Source organism: Rhinolophus hipposideros (assembly GCF_964194185.1).
Source record: "Rhinolophus hipposideros genome assembly, chromosome: 15".
NCBI lineage: Eukaryota > Metazoa > Chordata > Mammalia > Chiroptera > Rhinolophidae > Rhinolophus > Rhinolophus hipposideros.
In genome coordinates this window covers 43,103,550-43,124,208 of record NC_138061.1, presented here as the reverse complement: position 1 = coordinate 43,124,208, position 20,659 = coordinate 43,103,550, and the positions used below count along the sequence as shown (strand labels likewise).

Below are 20,659 nucleotides of genomic sequence, written 5' to 3'. Positions count from 1 at the left end.
TGCTCTAAGAAATAAAGTCTACTAAATTTTAAAAAGAGACAAGGGGAAGGATATGAGATTGATTAACACACTTAGAATTGGGTGTAGTGGGATGAAAGGACCACAATACTCAATTATGAGTCTTACAAGTTCTTTTGTCCTGTCTGTGCTACGCAGCCTTCCCTGCTGATAGCATAACTATAACGACCAGAGTTGGAATTGAGCCTGGGAACTCAGCCCAGGGAAGGGGCCTGGAATCAATACATGCTTACTTTTGCAAGAGTAAGTCTGGCCCCAATTATAACTCACCAAAGACTTGCTGAGCAGCCATGCCTTTCATCTTTGACATTTTTGGCAGAGGACACATGAGGCCATAAGGGGTGTTATAATGAACAACCATTTTAGGGGTGACATATAGCTATATCAGTGTATAGTTGACATGATCTGAACTTAATGAATAGATTAGATTTACTTGGTTGTTTCCGTGTATTCCCTTTCTAGTTATTCCCTTTTATTCTTTCTATATACTATGTAAGATGCTTGCTATCTATACTAACCATGTCATGAATTTCAGTAACCCATTTGTTTTTCTTGTTATCTAAAACAGAATTAGATATTAACCCAAAAATTTAGCAAACACATATTTACAGCTATTATGTCATACACCTGCTAACCATAAATGAAATTCTTATGTAACAATGATTTTAGCCTCTTTTAATAAATAATTGAAAACTATTGTGTTCTTAAATATGATTTAAAATTTCAAAACATGTATCTTTTCAAATCAAAAAACCCTGACAGATTTGAACGTGTACCCGCAACTTCTCATGTTGTAGTGTCCTATATAAATAAATACCCTCTGCGTGAATGCTTGCTTTCTGAGATATTATTACTTTATAAGGTAGCTCATCCCATTACCAGGCAGCTAAAATTGTAAAGTTTTCCTAACATTGAACCAAAATCTGGCTATCCATAACTTTCATATATTGGACTTAGTTTATTTTCTAGTCACTGTTTCTTAAATCTTTTGGGTCAGGGATTCCTTTGAATATCTAATAAAGTTATCAATAAGCCCCTTTTCCAGGAAAAAAAAATGCTTATATTCATACATTTTTACAAATAATTTCAAGGACTTTCTGGACCTGGACTCCTGAAGACTTTTTTTTTTTAACCCAGGTTAAGATACTCTGCTCTAGAACAAAACATATCAAGTTTTTCCTGAATATTAAAGTGTAATAAAGACCTTAGGCTAAACATTCCCAATACCTTTAACCAGTCCTAACATGACTTGATTATAGACAGACCTTCAGGATCCAGATCACCTCCTGTTGTTTATATTCTCGTGTCTATGACTTTCTGAATGTGATACCTTTCATTTTCATTTGAAGTGATCTCAATATGTTGGTACTGTTGCTTTACATATTTGGAACACTCTATAATAGCAATTTTAGCATTCACACCACAATACATTCTTGCCTTATACTGAGTTTCTGTTCAGCTTCATCTTTCCATCCAAAATCTCTGGGACAATGCTTAACACATTGTAGATGTTCCAGTGAATGTTTGTAGTATGAATAAAACTTCCTAATCCTTTTTGCATCAAAAGCTGCCAAGCAAGTTTTACCACATATTATAATAATGTGTGCCTGTGAGGGATGGGGTGGGAGTGTGTGTTGCACCATACTTAAGTAGTGGCTTTTTGGAACCTGAACTGGATATTTAGCATTTACTGTTGTTAAATTTCATTGTACAAGAGAAGTTAGTACTTTTGTTATCTAGAGAGATGCCAGGGAAAACATACTGGTAATTCTTACTTTCCTGTATATAATATCATGCACATCGGTTAGGTGTCTCATAAATGTTTGCTAACTAAATAATTAATGGCCATGAACTTGTAGTTAGTAAAGTATGTACTTTGAGAGCTTGGTTCATTATTAGTGAATGTTTTATGCTTTATATTTCAATGAGTAACAGGAATATGTTTTTCTGAAGATGAGCACCTTACATTATAACTTCATATATACTTTCTATGTGTCAATATAAGACACCTAAGCTTAGTCCTCCCCTCTCCCCCACAAAAAAAACCCCAACAAATTGCTGCAGTTGGTCATATGTGATAGAAAATCGAAAAGTTTATGGTGTAATTTTGGGCCTTCACCTATTTCAGCCACAATCTTGAAGCAACTCATTCTGGGTTCATAGTTCATGTGACCTGGGAAATTTTTTGCTGCTTCACAAACTGTTTTAATCAGCTTTGAAATCTTTTGTTAAATGATTAACCACACTTCTGGTTCTTCATGTCTTAAGGAACTTCCTCTTTGTTCCTCCTACTATGAGTAGAAAGTAGGGAACAACATAATTGGAATCTTCATCTTTTTTAGGCATCAAGAGGAAACTGCCTTTGCCATTATATTGTTTGCTATTTGTACTGTGCTCTCTCTTTACATGTAATCTAGGAAAGCAGCATTACCGCTTTCTGAGCCTGCTACTTTAACTTCTTCACATTTTTAGGAAGCCAAGGCATCTTTAAATAGGTATCTCTCTGCATAATATCAAAGAGCTTATTCTCTACTAGCTCTAGGTTATTTGAATTTGAAAACCTGATGTGTGACATTAATCTCTACATGGTTCAAATATCCGCACATTGAGAATGAGCAGCTTCCCAGCATAAGCTGTTGGTAAGCTCTTTAAAGGTTCTGTGCTTCCTGAGAAGGTAGGAGGATGAGTTAGCAAAGTGACAAGGAGCCTGATCTATTGAGAGAATTTCAAAGACCTGGACTGGGGCAGTGTGTTCTGAGATAGAGTAACTCTAGGTCATGTGTTCTCAACCAAGATTCATGGTTCCCAAAGCCGACTGAACCTTAGGTATCATTTAAGTATTCCTGGGCCTGTTCTGTGTGTTTTTTATGTGATGGTTGTCAGGTGCAGCCTCAAGAGAGATACAGGAAAGGCACATGAAAACAAAGTTCATTTTGCTCATAGGTCCTGGAGAGATAAAAGTCACTGCATGCCACAAGGAAGCAGATTCCACCAAGCTGGTAAGAAGCCAAGAGAGCACAAGGACCTGTGGGCTAGTGCCTTGGTGGGGGTCAGGTCGGAATACACAAGAAAAGGAGCAAGGGGATTTCACTGGTGCATTTGAAAGTTAGTAGGTCACAGTCAGGGGAGGGAAGGAAGGAGAATTTATGCCAGGGGCCAGCCTTCACCTGCTCATCTGGGCAGGATGCTTATAGCCAGTTTGTGGGGATATTAAGACAGCAGGCAAAATATGTTTTTAGTGACATTTTTAAAAGATTTACAACACAGTGTCCCAGTCACAAAAGTTTTTGATTCAGTAGATCATCAGAGTTAAAGCTTAGAAATGTGTATTCTTAGAAAGTCCTTCAGATGATCTTGGAGACCCCTGAAACTGTGGTACAAAATTATGCATGTCTTGTCTGGGGAGCTATAGCTTTCATCAGACTCAGAGTTCCTTGACCCCAAAAAGGTTAAGAATAGAACACATTATAAGCCACTGGTTCTCAAACTTTACAGTGCTTCAGAATTACCCGAGGGCTTGTTAAAACACAGATTGTGTGCCCCACCCCCAGAATTTCTGCTTTAAGTAGTCTGGGAAGAAGTCATGAGAATTTGCGTCTTTTAACTAGTTCCTTGGTATTGCTGATGCTGCTGGACAGGGGGCTGGCTACCCTTTGAGAATTGCTGTTCTCAGACTTGGCTAACACTGCTCTGTGCTTTCAGCATCAAGCTCTAGAAGCAAAGTATACCGTGAAGGATTCTTTACCAATTAATATAGTAATAAACATAATGAAGCATAACAAAGTTCAATCTGGTTCACCACTGTAAGAGAATGATAAAGAAAACTCCCTCATTCCTGGCAAAGTGGCAATGGAAAGTACACAGGCATTGTTAGCTGACCCATTGATAAACCTGTTTCATAAACAATTGCTTCTCTTTGTAGCATTTCTTCACATCGAAACAGAAAAATGTATATCGTTCCATGACCACTTTTAATGGCTTGATTTTTGTGTTTTACCTAAATATAATGTAATTTTTCAAGTACCCATGTTCTCCAAGGCCAAGTAGAATACAGCTGAAAGTTAAAAGATACAGTTTGGCCTAAATGTGACAGGAAGCTGGAAAGGCAATCCTATGGATTCCTTAAATTAGGGAAACTTGTTCTATTTTAAAAAGCTCCTAAAGCAGATGGTCAAGCGGTCAATGCAGGGAAGCTTTTAGGTCCCCAAAGAAAAAGCAACTGTTTCAAAAGCTATAAAACATTACTAAATCCACAGGAGTCTTAAAGAAGTTTATTTGCCCACACTGCTTACAGGCTGTCTGAATCTTTGAAGGAAACTGAGACCCTGGAAGGAATCTTTATTATCCATGAAGAGTCTAATTGTGAAACTTGCCTCCCTCTAAAGAGATAAACTTAAGTAAGGCTTCTGGGCAACACTAATGGGCCTCAGCTTTTTCCTTCCCAGTTAGCCTTGGGACTTTTGTTGCCTCATCTCTTTAAAGGGTGTTGTCCTCAGTGAAACAGGAACTGACCTGAATTAAAGCATATAGCTTTAGAAGGGAGGGACTTTGTTTAAAGGAAGTGTATTAAAATTATATTAGTGGTTATTGACCTGAAATTAGATTATGGGTATTCACTTTCTCTGTACTTTTTTGCAATATAACTTTCAGTTCTGCAATATATTACAAGGGAAGGAAAGTTTATTTTAAATGAATACTAATTTCTAATTGAAGTAAAACACTTTAGAGCCAAAGTCTTCCATGTAAGGTTCTATCTTCCATTGTAGTCTTTTTACTTGGCACAGCAGTACTTTGATATTTCATGGCTGTCAAATGTTGGCATAAATTATTAATACTTAAAGACATATGGCTGAAACTTTAGTAATTTTGGTCTTACCTTACCCATATTTTGAATCTTACTGCTACTTAGCATACGTGGTCATTATCACCTAAAAAGTAGTAATTTTTAAGATAATCTAAATAGCTACCGTGTCATACTTAATGGAAATTGTGAATCCTTCTTGTTAGTTGAAAATTTCAGCTTCCAGATTGTTGCTGACATCATCAGAGTTTTTGACAAACAAGGAGGTAATGGGGAAATAATTGTAGAGCCTTGTTGACTTGTGATACACAAGAAACAGATGTTTGCCAGACGGAAATTAACAAAACCAGTAAAGAAAAAGATATCCTATTCAACTTTCCAAGAGTACAAACAGTGAAATGATTAAGAAAAACTGAAAAATACATTTTAAAATTAGTTTTAGAATAAAAAAGGTCAGGAAACATAAGGGTGTGTACTCTATTCTCTAAGGAAGGTATGCTTGACAGGGCTCAAGGCTGTAAGACATTTTATTTTAGCTTAACTTTGAATTTCTTCTGTGATTTTGTGATTATTACCATTTTAACACATGCTTTTCATTTATGGTTGGGTTGATTTAATTTTGTAGTATTTCTTATTCCCACAAAATTACATTTGCTTTTTCATCAGAAGAGATAAAGAATCTGTGGATTACAGAAATTCCGTGCCACAGAAGTCTCCCATGTAGTTTTATTTCTGCCAAGCAGAACAAGCCCTGGTTAAGTTAATTTATTATGAAATGGGAGATGTTACATTTTACTTTTAATTCTGTCACCTTATGTGGATAATATTATAGATGAACATTCAGTAGTACTTGTTTTATGCTTTCATATACACAAAAGTAATAGCAGTGTTTGTGAGAAGTTTGGTTTAATCTTGCTTATCTTCACTTTGGTCTTAAACATTAAGTGGCTTAAAGAAGACAGTATTAGAGTCTTAGAATTGGAAAAAAAATCTTTAATGTTTTATTAACCACCTCCCTTGCCAAAGCCAGAAGTGGTATCCTTCAATGACTGACTTAGTTAGTTTTCATCCAGATTCTTCTTAATTGCTTCTCATTATTGGAAGCTGGAAGCTCACCACTTCATGAGTAAGTCTGCTTTGGTAGTGTTTAATTATTAGAAATTTTGTTTATTCTTTGTGCTGAGTTAGAATTGGCCTTCTTGAAATTTTACTTACAAGAAAAGGTTCTTCCTTTCTAAATTTCCTAACTCTTTAAATAATAGTACATAATTATTGTTTGTCCTTCTCCAGGTAAAACATTCTGTTTCTTCAAATGATCCTAATCATGATTTTTAAATGTCTTTGACAGACTGCAGTTTGTAGTTGTTTCTCTTATACTATGAGGTCCCAAATTGAACAAGATATTCAGAGATGGTATGAACTATGTAAAATCTAAAGGGACTGTTACCTCTCTTTGTGTCAAAGTACCTGGGCACTTTGTGTCAAAATTTGACCCCCACCCCCTTGTTTTCAATATGTAGATTGTATTGGTTTAGTATCTTGAATCCTCCAAGATTCCTTCACATGAATTTCTAGGAAGCTAGATCTCCCTCACATTCTACTAGTTGATTTTTTGAACCCCGAAATAGGACCTAACCTTGTCATTAAGTTTGGGAGTGTGTAAGAACAAAGATGAAGAGATAGTATTACATAGGTTAAAAGCAGAACTATTATTCAGTTCTCTTTAACCAGCTACAAATGCATCAAGAACTGTTAATCCAGCCCATTCTTCATTGACATATCTATTACAGGTTGTCTTGATAAAAGTAACCTTTATTTTTATTAAAAGACAAATTAACCGTGCAGAATATATTTGGCTCGTAGTAATCACTGTTGGTTTTTCTTTCCGTGATTCTAATTATCCATCTCAGAGTTTTTGTTGGAATTCAAGTTTATTAGCATGTTTATTATTTGTTTCTAAATTGCCCCTTTCTTCCTTTATAAATATTAATAGATATTTGTCTCTAATATCTTATTAATGCCATGATTTCTTTCAAAGACTATCAGTAATGGCTGTCAGTTTGTAATCTATCATTTTAATAGTCTAACATGTAACTTATTTGAATCCATCTAAACTTAGATTGATTTTTAGTTTAATAAAAGCATAAAGATGTTCCTATTATTTTTTTGTAATAGAAAAGTGAAAAAAGCCTTAAATATCTAACACTAAGAAAATGCGTAATAAAACTTAATGTGCATTCACTTTAGTATTAGGTAGCTGTTTAAAATGATGGCAATGTGAAAACATGAAAAAATCCTAAGTAAAATGAGCGACTTATACATTAGATGTATCTTGAAACTTGTTAACATATACTTGTGGGGAAAAAAGGCTGAAAGTGCGATTACATGGTTAAAACTACGGGATCCTTTTCACTCATTTGTTTTCCAAATTATCTCTAATATAATTATGTTATTTATAAGGAAAACTGATTCTGTTACTGAAAACAAAGCAAAAAGGATCCTCTACCTATCCTTTATGATTCAATTTATTTTTAATCTTTAGTTTACACTTTCCATATTAAAAATATTTTTTCTTGAGAGAAAGAACAGTAACAAAGTAGGAATTAAACTTTCCCTTTCTTTTAACTACTAGTGTTTTATCATCTTTCCAACGTTCTTTTTCTGAACACAGCCTTAAAAACCCCTTTATATTGAGTTGTTTTCTTTTCCTAATCCTGCTTATTTCTATAATCATTCTGATAGGTGACATAAGTGTCAATGAGCATTATTAAAATACATAAATGTATTATGTTCTACCTCTTTTCCTCAGTATTATATGGTTTTGCAGTTCTGGACTGGTTTCATTTTCCTCAATTTTATGTTCAAGGATTAAAGTTTTATTCAACACATGGCAAAACACTTTGCTCTTTGCCACCTCATGCCAACAAACATGAAAACAATACAACTCTTTCACAACACCTTCAAATGTGAAAATCACTCAGTTATGAGTTAAGAAATCCAGGTTCTAGTATCAGGGCTTATACAAAGTTTTTGACAAGAACAGTCACAATCTCTGAGTGTCCATACCTTCATCTGTAAAACTGAGACTATTAATCCCTAAAGTTCCATTTTTATTATAAGTTTTTCTTTTATTCAGTTTTCTCTTCTTGTGCCCCCCCTCTGATTTGAAAATCTATTGTTATGTTACACTAAATTCCCATGCTCATGTGATGCTATCTTGGGACTTTCTAAACTATCCATTGATGACTATTAATTCATAATCCAATGTCACACTGTGTAGTAATTGGAGCATTGGAATATGTTGTAGTATTTGTTAGGGCTAGTTCCCTATTGTTGCTTTTTTCTTCTTCCCTATTTCCCATCTTTCCTTCCTTCCTCTCTTCCTTCTTTCCTTCCTAGAGCGTTCCTGATTATATTTGCTTTTCCATCAAATTGATTTGTCTAGTTCTAAAATCTTACTGGAATTTTTATCAAAGTCATGTTACAGTTATGGAATAATTTGTAGAAAAATACATGTTATTGACAAGTTTAAAGGAAAACTATCAAGTATTCAGAATATTATATATGAACAAGGGAAACAAAATAAATCATCAAGCAGGGTTACTGTATTAATGAATTCTGAGGCACCTGCTTCTGAAGTAGTGATAGTACTTCTAGTGATTTTGAAATTAGTATAAATAACTTAAGAAAGTAGGTTAAGCATTTTATTCTAGTTATATCTGGCTTTATGTGGTGACAGGATATATAAATATGACTATGTCCAAGTGACAATATAAAATACAGGTTAGAAGAAGGTGAAATTTTGGGTCTAAAAATATAGTTTCGTATTATTTGTGGAAAGAAAAATTGATTTATCTTTTTTTAAAGATTTTATTGGGGAAGGGAAACAGGACTTTTATTGCGGAACAGTGTGTACTTCTAGGGCTTTTCCAAGTCAAGTTGTTGTTCTTTCAGTCTTAGTTGTGGAGGGCACATATCTCAGCTCCAGGTCCAGTTGCCATTGTTAGTTGCAGGTGGCTCAGCCCACCATTCCTTGGGGGAGTCGAACCAGCAACCCTGTGGTTAAGAGGATGTGCTCCAACCAACTGAGCCATCCGGGAGCTCAGCTGCAGCTCAGCTCAAGGTACCTGTTCAATCTTAGTTGCAGGGGGCGCAGCCCACCATCCCTTGCAGGAGTCGAGGAGTTGAACCTGCAACTTTGCGGTTGAGAGCCCGCGCTCCAACCACCTGAGCCATCTGGCCACCCCGGAGGTGAGCGGCAGCTCATTGACTTCATTCTAGTTGAAGAGGGCGCAGCTTGCTGGCCCATGTGGGAATCGAACCGGCAGCCCCGTTGCCCAGAGCTCTAACCAACTGAGCTACCCATCCCCCCCCCCCCAAACTGATTATCTTAATGGCACAAATCTGCAAAGTTGTAGAGATAGAAAAGTAACTGAAACCTCATAATACTGGGAGGAAAGGGGACTAATCAGGGAGATTCTGAAAGAGTCATAGAGATAAACTCACGGAAGTATTCTAGAGTAAGAATATGTGTCTTATTAGTATTCAGAAAGTATAGAATGAAAAAAATAAAGGACACTGAATTCAGCCATAACGTGACTGAAAAATTCAGAGACTATTTGCGTAGAGTGTTTTTGTATTCTCAACAGTGATTTGGGGGAAGGGTATTTTTTTTCTTAAAATATGTCATTATCTGCAAAGTTAAAAAATGGTCACATTGATTTGCACTCCTCTCCTATGACGACTGGGGCAATTATAAAGGATATAGTAAAGAAAGGGAAAGAAGCACTAATTGTCCAATTATTGAGTACTTAACAGAGTTGTAATTTTTTATTTCTATGATTTTTCTATTAATGTGTGTTTCCTTCTCAAAGTCTGCAAAGTGTGCTAGGATAGGAATTTGGTTGTTTTTTCTTCACCTTTGTGCCTCTAGGGCCAAGTACAGTGCTTTGCACATAAAAGACATCCCATATCTATTGGTTGAATGAATGTGTTGCATACTTTAAGGAGTGACAGAGTTTTAAATATCAGGTTCATATCATGTGGAAATTTTTGTAGAATTCATAGTCTGTGGAAGGTATTTGGTTGGTGCAAAAGTAATTGCAATTTAAAAGTTAAAAAATAATTGCAAAAAACGCAATTACTTTTGCACCAGCCTAATGGAAAACAATATTTATGCCTGGAAAATCTTCATGGATTCATTGTGAAGTTAATTATTTGAATATTGCAGGACTTACACATTTGATTATATATTTTCATAGATTTCTATGACAATAGGGTATGTTAAAAATATTTTTCTGAATCTAGTTAGCATTCCTATAAGGCCATATTAAGTTTAAATCCTCTTTACTGCTATTGTTCATCTTCTTTTTCTACCCTTATGTCTAAAAAATATTTACAGTGGTAGGCCATTGGACTTAGAGGTTTTTGATGTTTTGTAAAGTTTATATGCTTGGAGAAAACCACTTGTTTGTTTAGGCTTCTGTATCTATAAAGATGAGGAATTTATTTCTTTCATGGCCCAAGATAAATTAAACCAAAATGCTCATTTATTTTACTCTTAATTGTGTGTATAAGGTTCTTACATTATTGGAAGGAACAGATTCTCTTCAGAGAGTCATACAATGTTGCCTTCCTATTTAGCCTCTATTTACTCTCTCACCTCTGTTGATTTATTCAGCTTGTAACCTAGAAACCAGCTAAAAAGGAAGGAAGTCAGAGATGTGTATTTCTGTGCAGTAACTGGAGTAGTTTCCTCTTCCTCTAGCCTGGTTTAGCTGCCAGAAAAGACTTTCTGTCCTCCTTCCCCCAGCCAAAAGAAAAGAAAAGAAAAATTAACAGTAACTCTTCAACTTCCTTCCTTAAAGGTACATATAAACCATAAAAACCACCAATTAAAAGGACAGAAAAGTTATTCTCCTCAAATTGGTGCTTTTCATTATCTGAAAGGTGGTATCTTCCAATCCTAAAGAGTTGTAAGGAACAGGAGAGAATTAAGATGTAAAAATTGAGCAACTGAATGCTTGCTACCAAGTGGATTCTCTATCTATTAATTCACTATTTTTGTTTGTGTTGAAATTTATGAGAATACAAGGACAAACTCACATTCATATATTTATAAAAATATGTAAAATTCAACTTAAAAAAGATGTTTATGGTTTTCAAGTAATTACACCCTCATTTTCTTTAAGAATTGCACCCTCATTTTTTTTAAGAATTGACTATATGGTATTTGTTTATTTGTTTATAGTAATGGAGAAGCATCTCATTTTAATTTAACCATGGTATAGTATGAAATTTGAATGCATAGTTTCTCAGTATTGATGTTTATTTTGATTTTATAAAAATTGCATTCTATGTCACTGGGAATATATAAATACTGTGGGAATTAGATTGTTAGCTAAGTGTAGTTCTGTGTGTTACTTGATTCTGTAGGGGACTGATAGTACTTGAACAAAAACAGCTCTTTTTAAATTTATATCACATATAATCAAAACTGAATTTATGTGAGATTATGAGATGAATCCTGTGAAATATTAGACTCATTCTCTAAAGTACAGTAAAATTGTAGGAATATAGTATGAAATCTATTTAAATTTGCTAGTTATAATATAATAACCTCCATCAAGCATTTGATGGTTCTTTGTTGTTGGGAGCGCAGAATAAGGCTGCCGTATTTATCTAGTTTTTATTTGGTTTTTTTGTTTTGTAGCATATGACATTATGAATTCTTTCATTTCCATATATGTTTTATAGTCATGTCTATAAAACTTAATTTTGATTTAATTATGAATGACTTACTGGGTTGTTGTGTATAATTTAACCTTTGCTTGACTCATTATTTGAAAAATACTTTGTTCTAAAGTTCTGTATTTTAGCACCATCAGTGTTCTAAAGTTATGTTACTAACATTCTTAGACTAATCATTACCCATATCTTTTTTGTTTTTAAAACAAAAAAAGGATTGATTGAGATTTTTATCACTGCAAAGTCTGTTATATACTAAATTGAAAATATCTTCTTTTCAATAGTTAACCTGATTCTTTGAAATGAAACTGAAACATCTGGAATAGGTATAAGGGGACAGCGCATTGGCTGGTGGCTGGAAGTTTTTCTCAACACGATTTGATGAATTGGTTGTATATGTGGTATAAAAAAATCAATGTGAATCTTTAGATTTATTTTAACTGAGATAACGACATTGGGCCAAATTTATAATAAAAGACCATTCACATACATCATTAAAAAATTGGTGAATGTTTTCTTGCTCTGGAAGGTCTGACATTCTTTTTTTCATATTCAGTGTGTGTGTTATATAGCACACATCTCAATTTAGATTAATCACATTGCAACTCAGTCGCCTTGTGTCGCTAGTGGCTACCACACTGGACAGTATTACTGTTACATAAAATATAACAGTTTAGAAAGAAGTCAACAGCACATATTAGATAACACATCAGGAAAATTTGTTTTTAAATGGTATGTTTTTATAACTGAACTATATATTAAATTGTTTTTATAAAGAATGAAAATGTTTCAGTATTTTTTAAAGTGCCAAAATTAATATTACCAGTTTGTTTTTCTTTTGAGTATAGTACCTCTGAGGTTGTTGGTTATGTCATTTGATTTCGCTTAGACTGTTACAAAACTGTTTTAAACTGTTTTTTTTCTCTCTGAGGTTGTTTATATCAGCATATTTTTAAGGAGAAATGGTTATACTAAAAAAATCCATTACTTGGACGTATTTTTGATGGTTTAAAGTCATGCTTCATTTTTGCCAACTTGAAAGAGATTTGTATATTTTTTGTTTTCTACACTTTCTCACCTTGGTATATCTGGAAAGCAAAAACTTTGTATTTGCATTTGCTTTATGAAGGAGACAGTAAACTTGAGCTCTCAGTCTCGCCACTAGTCTGTCTTTGTCTGTTGTTAAAATTATGAGCCAGTCTCTATGGCCGCAGCCAAATGAGTAATCACCAGTAATGTGACTCGTGCTGGAAGTGACTCCATCAGCACCTGTGACGGGGATTAGTTACAGTTTACAGAGCACCGCCTCTTCCCTTCTCTCAGTGTGCCCTAAGCCAAGTAGTCGTTCTCATTTGGGTGTCTGCACTGTTGGAAGCGACTGCAGTGTGTTTCCACGCAGAGTACAGTGGGAAAGGCTTTCTCTAGCTGATGGATGGCCGTTCTCTCTATTTGGAGTATCTTACTGGTTATGTAAGCGACCTCGGGAGAAATTATCCTGACCCAGATCAGAGGATGCAGTAGTGCTTCAGCTGCAGGATTTCTTAGTCGTTAACACCACACTGCTGATGACAAAGAGCGAGTTGTAACCCTCATCACTGCCGGGGTTGAGCCAGAGCGGACAGAAAATCGTCATTTGCTCATCGGAGACTTGTTAGGTTACAGCCTCTGCTTCGTTCTGTGGTCTTGGCTTTTCTTCCTATACAATGACGCCGCCGCAAGTGATCTCAGAAATGCTGGGTTTGAGAGCCATTTGCCTGTGATTTTTGAAGACTAAAACAGTATTTAGGTTAGATAAAAAATAGTGCTCGAGAACAAAATGGAAATGTCAGCTATACTTCTTGACCTTTAAAGCCCGGTCATGGATTTCTGAGATTTAAAGATACTTTAAAATTCTCAAGAACAAAGTACGGTTTGTATTTTTCTGCTTCCTTTTTCTTTTGTCTTAATTTATATTTGGTTTTGCTTCTCAGTCGTAGGAATTAAGGTCACTGCCTTTTATAGACCTAGCCTTAGTGTTCTTACTTTTAAGAATTTTCAACTATTTCATTTCTTTAGAAAGGTTTATTTAAGTAATTTCATAACATTGAAAATTAATTTAAAAAATAGAGTTTTAATTGTTTAAAGTGTTACAGTAGAAATGTTTCAGATTAGAGTTTTGAGAATATAATGTTTTAAGTGAGGGGGGGGTATTTGTTTTCTGAGGTTTTTTGTGTGGTATATTCCCGTCCCCACCCCCAACTTGTTTTCTAACAGTACCGTGTTTTTCAATAGACCTGCTTGGGTGGGAATTTGGACTTTGTTCGTTCAAGTCACTCCAGTCCTTTTTTTTTTTTTTTTTTTTGTAGACCAAACCTTGACTTCTAAAATATTGCTTAGGTTGTTTTCTGCTTCAGTATTTTCCTTTAGTGAGATTTATATCAGATTCTAGTAGTTAATGAGCCTGATTTTTTTTACTTGGAAAAGAAATTGTTAAATGTTAACCGGAGATTGTTAGAAACTCAGACTATACAGACATAACTCCATGATTTTCCAGTTAAATGTTAAATGGTGAGCTTTATTAACATGGTTTGTTTGAGCAGCTGAGTTATGTTTGAGAGCTGTAGCTGATTTATTTTAAAAATGTTTTTTCAAGGAGGGCTCATCTGTTCGCCTCTTCCTCATGTGAATGGAATGTGGTGCAGCATGGAGCCCCAAACAGGATACAGTTGTTCTAAGCATTCTTCCTATAGCGTGGTAGGCCCTACTAGAAAGGCAGGCTCTCAACTAAGTTATTTATTTTGGATTTAGACTATTTATAAAGTATGGCCAACACAGACAAAGGGCCTTAAAAGAACTCTTAATTCATTAATAAAATTGAAAAGGTGTTGTTTCAACTATGAGTATTCAATTTTAAATTAATAACTTTCATTTGGATTTTCAAAGGCTTTTTTCACCATTGGAATAATAGTCTTTTTGTGATTAGGGCCATATTTTACTGTGACTTTCTGATAGTAGCTCATTGCTTCCCCTTAGGCTGTGGAAGTTCCTCATAGAATGATGTGTCTTTAGAGTCTTGAATTACTTAGCTATGCATGAGTTCTAGTTTCTTTACATTCCAGTGCACCTAGACCCATGAAATATTTACTACAGATTCATCATAAAATCCATAGGGTCCATTCACTTTTATTTAAATATTTGTTTTAGTTTTAAGCTAATGTTTTGGAAATGTGTTTTACTTGGATACAAAAATTAATAACAGTTGCATCGTTGATCTGCCACTTGAAAAAACCAGTATGTATTTTAACTATGTAATTTTATATATTGTCTTTAATTTATATATTGTCTTTAATAAAAAAGTAGGAACAGTCACACATTTTCAGGGTTGTTCATTTACTATATATTGAAATATTTCTTTAACAAGAACTATAAAATATTTATCAGCCCTTGTTGGGAACACATTTATAATTTAAATATAATTGCACATTTAAAATTTGCAAGTCGTGGCCTTATTTGCTATTTAAGAAACATGGCATACTCTTGACCTCCATTTGTACATGATTGTAAGTATTCGTGTATCAGAAATAGAACATTATAAAACTAGTCTTTAACATTTCTGGTAGCTAAATTGAGAAATTCTTTTATATTTTAGCCTAGAAACTAACCTTTTTTTTGCCTAACTCAGTAATTTAAATTATAAGATGGCCTATTGAAATTTACCCTTAGAACTCTGATGTACCTTAAAAAGCAGAATTCTGAGAGATTCTCTTCACAAGAATGTTTTTCATATTATAAAATGACTAGGTCTCATAGGAAATGCAAACCACCTGTATTATTTGCGTAAGAAAGGCACTCAGATGGAGAAGTTTACTTTTTTCTCCTCCTCCACAAATCCTGCTTAATTGAATTGTATCTTTAGTCATTCAGATAATACCTTTTGTGGACCTTTTTGTTAACCTTCAAGAGTTGACCTGACGTGGTAGTGTTTGAAAAGAAATAAGAGCATTTGATAAAGCTCAAGGATTAAAAGTTCTCTAGAAGGTACTAGTGTTTTCTAGTTTCTTTTAAACAAAGATATAAAATGGAAATGTTATGTATTTCATATTAGTTGATCACATACTGGTAGACACTTTAGTATTAATAAAATAAATGCTCTGGGGTTACTTATAAACTTTAGTCACTTCCTGGGTAAAATTATGAATAGGATTTTATGAAATAATTTTAGGAATTTAGTCTTGGTAAATGAAAATGTTAGATGGCAACAGTAGCAGGAGCTGGCTAAATCATGGGGGAATGTCTGTTTTAAAATGTAATTTCACCCCCCCCCCAAAAAAAAAATTGTTCTGAATGATATGTGATAGTAAACTTGGAAGGTTAGTCCTAGGGTATGGGGAGGAGGATCAGAACTGTGATTCGGTTTTCTAATCATAAATACTGGAAGTAAGTGGGAATGTAAGCATTGTTTTTATGTTTTAATTTAGGAAAGAGAATATTACTTATTTATAAGTTTACAGTATGGATAGTGTAAAGCATGCTTAAAAGGGTAAAGTGCTTATTATGTTTTTAGCTAACATATTTGTTAAAGACTCCTCAGTGAATCAAATTCAAAGCTTTAAAAGGAATTTCATAAATATAGAAATTAACTCAAGACCCACTCTGAACTAAAAGATCTTGAAAAGTTTTTCCTCAGCGTGTTTATTGTGATTAGCAAGATGTTAGATTTAAGACATAGTAAGAAAAGGGGGAAACACAATGGCTTTTGGATCTCCTGGGGATTTTTACTGTCTGTGCCAAAAGCTTTGGTTTACAGCCAAAGGGTCACACAAGTTGCCTTGTAGCAAAAAAGATTTCTCCATGTGATATAAGTAATTTAGAAACTGAGTTGCTTGTTAATTCCATTTTCTAAACTTAGATTCTTTTATATAGTAAAGCCACTGTTTTTTAAGATGGTGGAATTTAGTTTTCTTTGTAAGTTTTAGAACAGTACCATGAATATAAGAGATTTGGTTTTTACTGAAGCTGCTTCCACTTTGAAAGTGTGATAGTCATTAAAAATATGCATACATAATACCTTTATTTCCTTCCTTTTACTCTCCTGCCTCCCTCAATCCTTCCCCTACCTCACGGTATGAATAAAATCCTTTATGTAAAAGGTGAATCTTTAAAATAATCAAATGAACATCTACCCCTGTTCCCCCTTTTTTTAAGTAGTGGAGATCTGGAAAGACATTACTCAAAGGTGGGTTTTGTGTAATACTTAACCTCCTTCTTTTCCTGCTCCCCTCCCCCATGCAGCTCACATTGAAGCAGCTCACATTGAAGCAGCTGGATTTTTTTTTGTGCTTGAGGCAGGGGCAAGGGTGGGGGTGGGTAGTACACGGGGCGGAGTTAAAAGGCCAGATGCATCCTGATCATTTAAAATCCTTGATGTGAATGAGCTAGAAAAAAACTACACATGTAAATTGTAACAGAATAATACTTAACAATATTTTTAAAAAACAGTTGAAATAAATGTTCTCCTACCCAGTTTACTTTTTCAGAAGCAATATCTCCTTTGTAAATCTTAACAAATTTTTGTACACGTGTATGTTTGACTATCTCTTTTTTTAAAATAATGAGGGCTTAATATATTGGAATTTTCATATCATCCTTTATAAATCTGTTTCATTCCTTTTTAATAAAGACAATCTATAGGTAAAAGCTTACCCTAGATTATATGACAGCTAATATTAATTGGTATCTTAAAATCATTATAATGACAGTAACACATTGTATTTATATATACCTCTTCAAGTTTAGAGGATAAAACCCAGAAAATAACCGTTAGAAATTTTTTTTTTTTTCTCTTACCAGACTTTCAAACCCCTGGTTGAAAAAAGTATACCCAGTTCAGTCACTGCAGTAGAATTCCTTGTAGATAAACAACTGGATTTTTTAACTGAAGATAGTGCCTTTCAGCCCTACCAGGTAAGAAATTTTAGGTTGCTTTTAAAAGTAAACTATTTATTAAACTTCATTGATATTCCGGTATTTTTTAAAAATATTCAATTCCAGCTAACATACAGGTGTGCAAGGAACCCAATGCACTCAATAAATTTTGATTATAGAGTAAATTGTTAATTTATTCAATCAACAAATACATAAGCCAGGCAGCATTCTGTCACTGGGAATGCACAAGTGAGCAAAATCAAGTCCCTGCCATTCTAAATAATGATCATTGTTTGAAAATAACTGGTTAGATATTAATATAAATTATCTTTATCTCCAGCTCTAAGGTTAAGAATTGGGTGAATTAATGTAATGAGGTTAGTATTTACTATATGCATGCATATCAGTTTAACATAATAGTAGTTTATTTTATTTTTAAGTGAGCATATTCATTTAGATTGTCTTTAATTGAATAGTTCATTTTCTAAATTTCAGTTCCTAGTTGTTGCAATTAAAACATAAATACATTTAATTGGAAAAACATTTTCTGGTAGGCTTTTAGATTTAAATTCATGTGACGAAATACATCAAAAGTATTAAGCTAAATTTTAAAAAAATTTTTAGTAAAGTTCTATCAGTTATTTTTTAAGGTATAAGTGAAAACGCACAGATGTTTGTTTTCTTTGTATATTTAGATTTTAGATTGAATTAAATCTATATTTTATAGCTCTCTTTTTACTTAAATGTTTAAAATAATGAATAGTTATTGCATTGAGAGGATGAGTGAACTAGTTTGACATTTTTTAAATGGAGCTGACATTTCTCCTGTTTCATTTCTGAATAGTTAGTGTTTTTCAAAAATAAAATGTGGAGGAATCGTTTCTATGGAAAGAACATGAGCTTGAGTTAATGAGCAGTATTTGTTGTGTGTGGAGTTAATAATACTTGGGGAATTAGTTATTTGCCTCTTCTATTAGATCTACCAAAATGAGATAGTTCCCTCAGTAAAATATTACTTCCTATTTTGAAGTCTACATACATGTGCTTTTGTCTTTTCACATTATTTTTCTTATTTCATTAAGTGGCCTCATTTTTTGTACTGTTTGCTTTTGCTCTTTGTTCATTGCTAAAAATTCATTGCAAATCCTAGTTTAATGGTGGAGGTGTTAGAGCTTTTCCCTCGGGTTTTATTTTGTTTTGTTTTTAATTGTGAATGCCATTTAGCTTAGGATATGCCTTACTATAATTTGTTTCATTTCTAACAGTCTTTTAGTGGAAATTAGACTAGGTGGGTCTAGGTAAAATCAAAGGAACCTCCCAGCTCTTAATGTTTTAAATCCATGGCTTCTGATTAGCAAGCACTCTCGAATTTTCAGCTTGGATTTGATTTAGAGAGGTAAAATTATTATGTAGAAAATACTTTTAAAAATAAACTTTTGCCAGATGGCCTAATATTCTATAGCATGTTTATTAAAATTATAATGATTGAAAAAGTTTGCTAACATAGGGGTTTTTTTTTTACATTTTTAAACTTAGATTTTAGTAATTCTATAATTTTATTAAAGGAACAAGAGCTAAAGTCTTATTTGATTTGGTGAATTGTATGAGTACCTTTATTAGTAAGTTATTTGTTGCTCTGCTGGTATAGGTAAACCAACCTCTCTGGCTCACAAGGATATATACTCTGTCTTCCAGAGGTAAAGTGATTGACTTGGCATTTTAACCATTTGCATTTCACAAATCACAGAAATTTGCAGTTCTAAGAAATCAGAAAGAATTACATTAAGAGCACTTGATTTAGGATCCAGAGTACCTTAAAATTTCTTGACAAGTTTTAGAAATATGGTTTACAATAGAACTTGTTTTTTGGTGGACTTTAATTTTTATATTTAGTTTTACTGAAAGAAGATTTTTAAATATATGTAAATGACAGACTCCTACTGTAACATTTTGAATGAAAATTTACTCCAGAGACCTAAGATGGCTCAGTCTAGTTTTTCAAATTTATTTATTTAAATAAATTTGTTAAATATAGACACATTCTAGGTAAAGGAAACAATTTTAGAGTTCATGTAATTAGAGTGGCTTTATCCCAGAATGCTCTTCTTTAACCAGTTGTCCAAACAGCACATTACATTCCTTGGCATCTTAAACATGGCAGCTGTTACTGGCATAGATTTTGTAAATTGTGCCTTGACATATCTTAACCTTAGGATAATCCTATGTAAGTCAAACAATTTGGGGAAAATTGAACAAGTTTTTTAAATGGTCTCCCTGTTTTCTCTCACTTCTTTAAATTTCATGAGGCAATTCTTAAGAATCTGGGTGCTAATTATCCTTTATAGACTTCTTAAGTGTGATGGGGGAAAGTCTTCTTTGGAAATGGCTTTTGTGTATAAAGTAATGAGTACATTTAAGTTTTGTTTTCAAAATTCCCACAAATGATGCTTAGCTGTGAATCTAATTAAATGTTTTTGTAGTGAGGATTCCTATCCATCATCTTTCTCCTTGAGTTCTCAGCATTTTATTCTGTAGTAATATGTTCCCTTTCATTTCCTATATAGTTGCACAGCCCTATTTTTTTAATACACCAGAATGATATATATTGTAAGGTAGTGGTTAGGAAACGTGATGAAGATTAATACAGATCTTTTCACTTTTAGGTCACTGTTTTGAATTCTACAGTTATCTCTCTGAATGATTTCAATGCATTGAATATCAGATGGCATATATTAAGTTAGTTGATCTAGTCAGTTTTTTAGTTGACGTGTAGTTGGGGGATTGTGGTGCAAGTGCAACCGCCACAGATTACATAGTTTTCAAAATTTTGGAAAGACAGTTGAATGAACAGAGAAATCAAACCTACATCTTATAGGTAATATAATGGATGTATATTAATTAGGTAACTGAAGCAGCATACCATGGTATTCTATTTTTTCCACCCTTATGCACACAAATGGTTTCTGCTTCCTCCTTTTAGATTTCCTGATCTTGCCTGGGTGCTGTTAACTTTCTTTGAAGTAAAGGGGAAGGGAAAAGAGAGAGGAAGTAGGAGGGAACTCTGCAGATTCTACTGTCTTTCAGCTGGCTGGCAAGAAGGAGGAAAAAAACAAATCATTGATTCTTAGAGATGTTTTTTATCATTTTGGGTTCGTTTTTTGTTATCTGAGTTATTATTTCTTTAGTATT

At 33.7% G+C, this 20,659-nt stretch overlaps 1 protein-coding gene across 15 annotated transcripts in view; it reads left to right on the top strand.

Annotated features, from left to right (window-relative positions):
* Positions 1–20,659, top strand: part of JMJD1C (jumonji domain containing 1C) — a 267,004-nt gene that overhangs the window by 166,641 nt on the left and 79,704 nt on the right. For 8 of the 15 annotated variants that reach the window (XM_081074653.1, XM_081074652.1, XM_081074645.1 and 5 more), the window contains one exon: positions 17,396–17,509. The exons of 2 other annotated variants lie outside the window; for them this stretch is intronic. In XM_081074653.1, coding sequence (XP_080930779.1) covers positions 17,396–17,509 — 114 coding nt within the window. Of the gene's footprint in view, positions 1–12,877; positions 13,471–15,462; positions 15,584–17,395; positions 17,510–20,659 lie in introns of those variants that run through there. 5 more of the 15 variants (XM_081074658.1, XM_081074647.1, XM_081074649.1 and 2 more) reach the window with 5 other exon arrangements.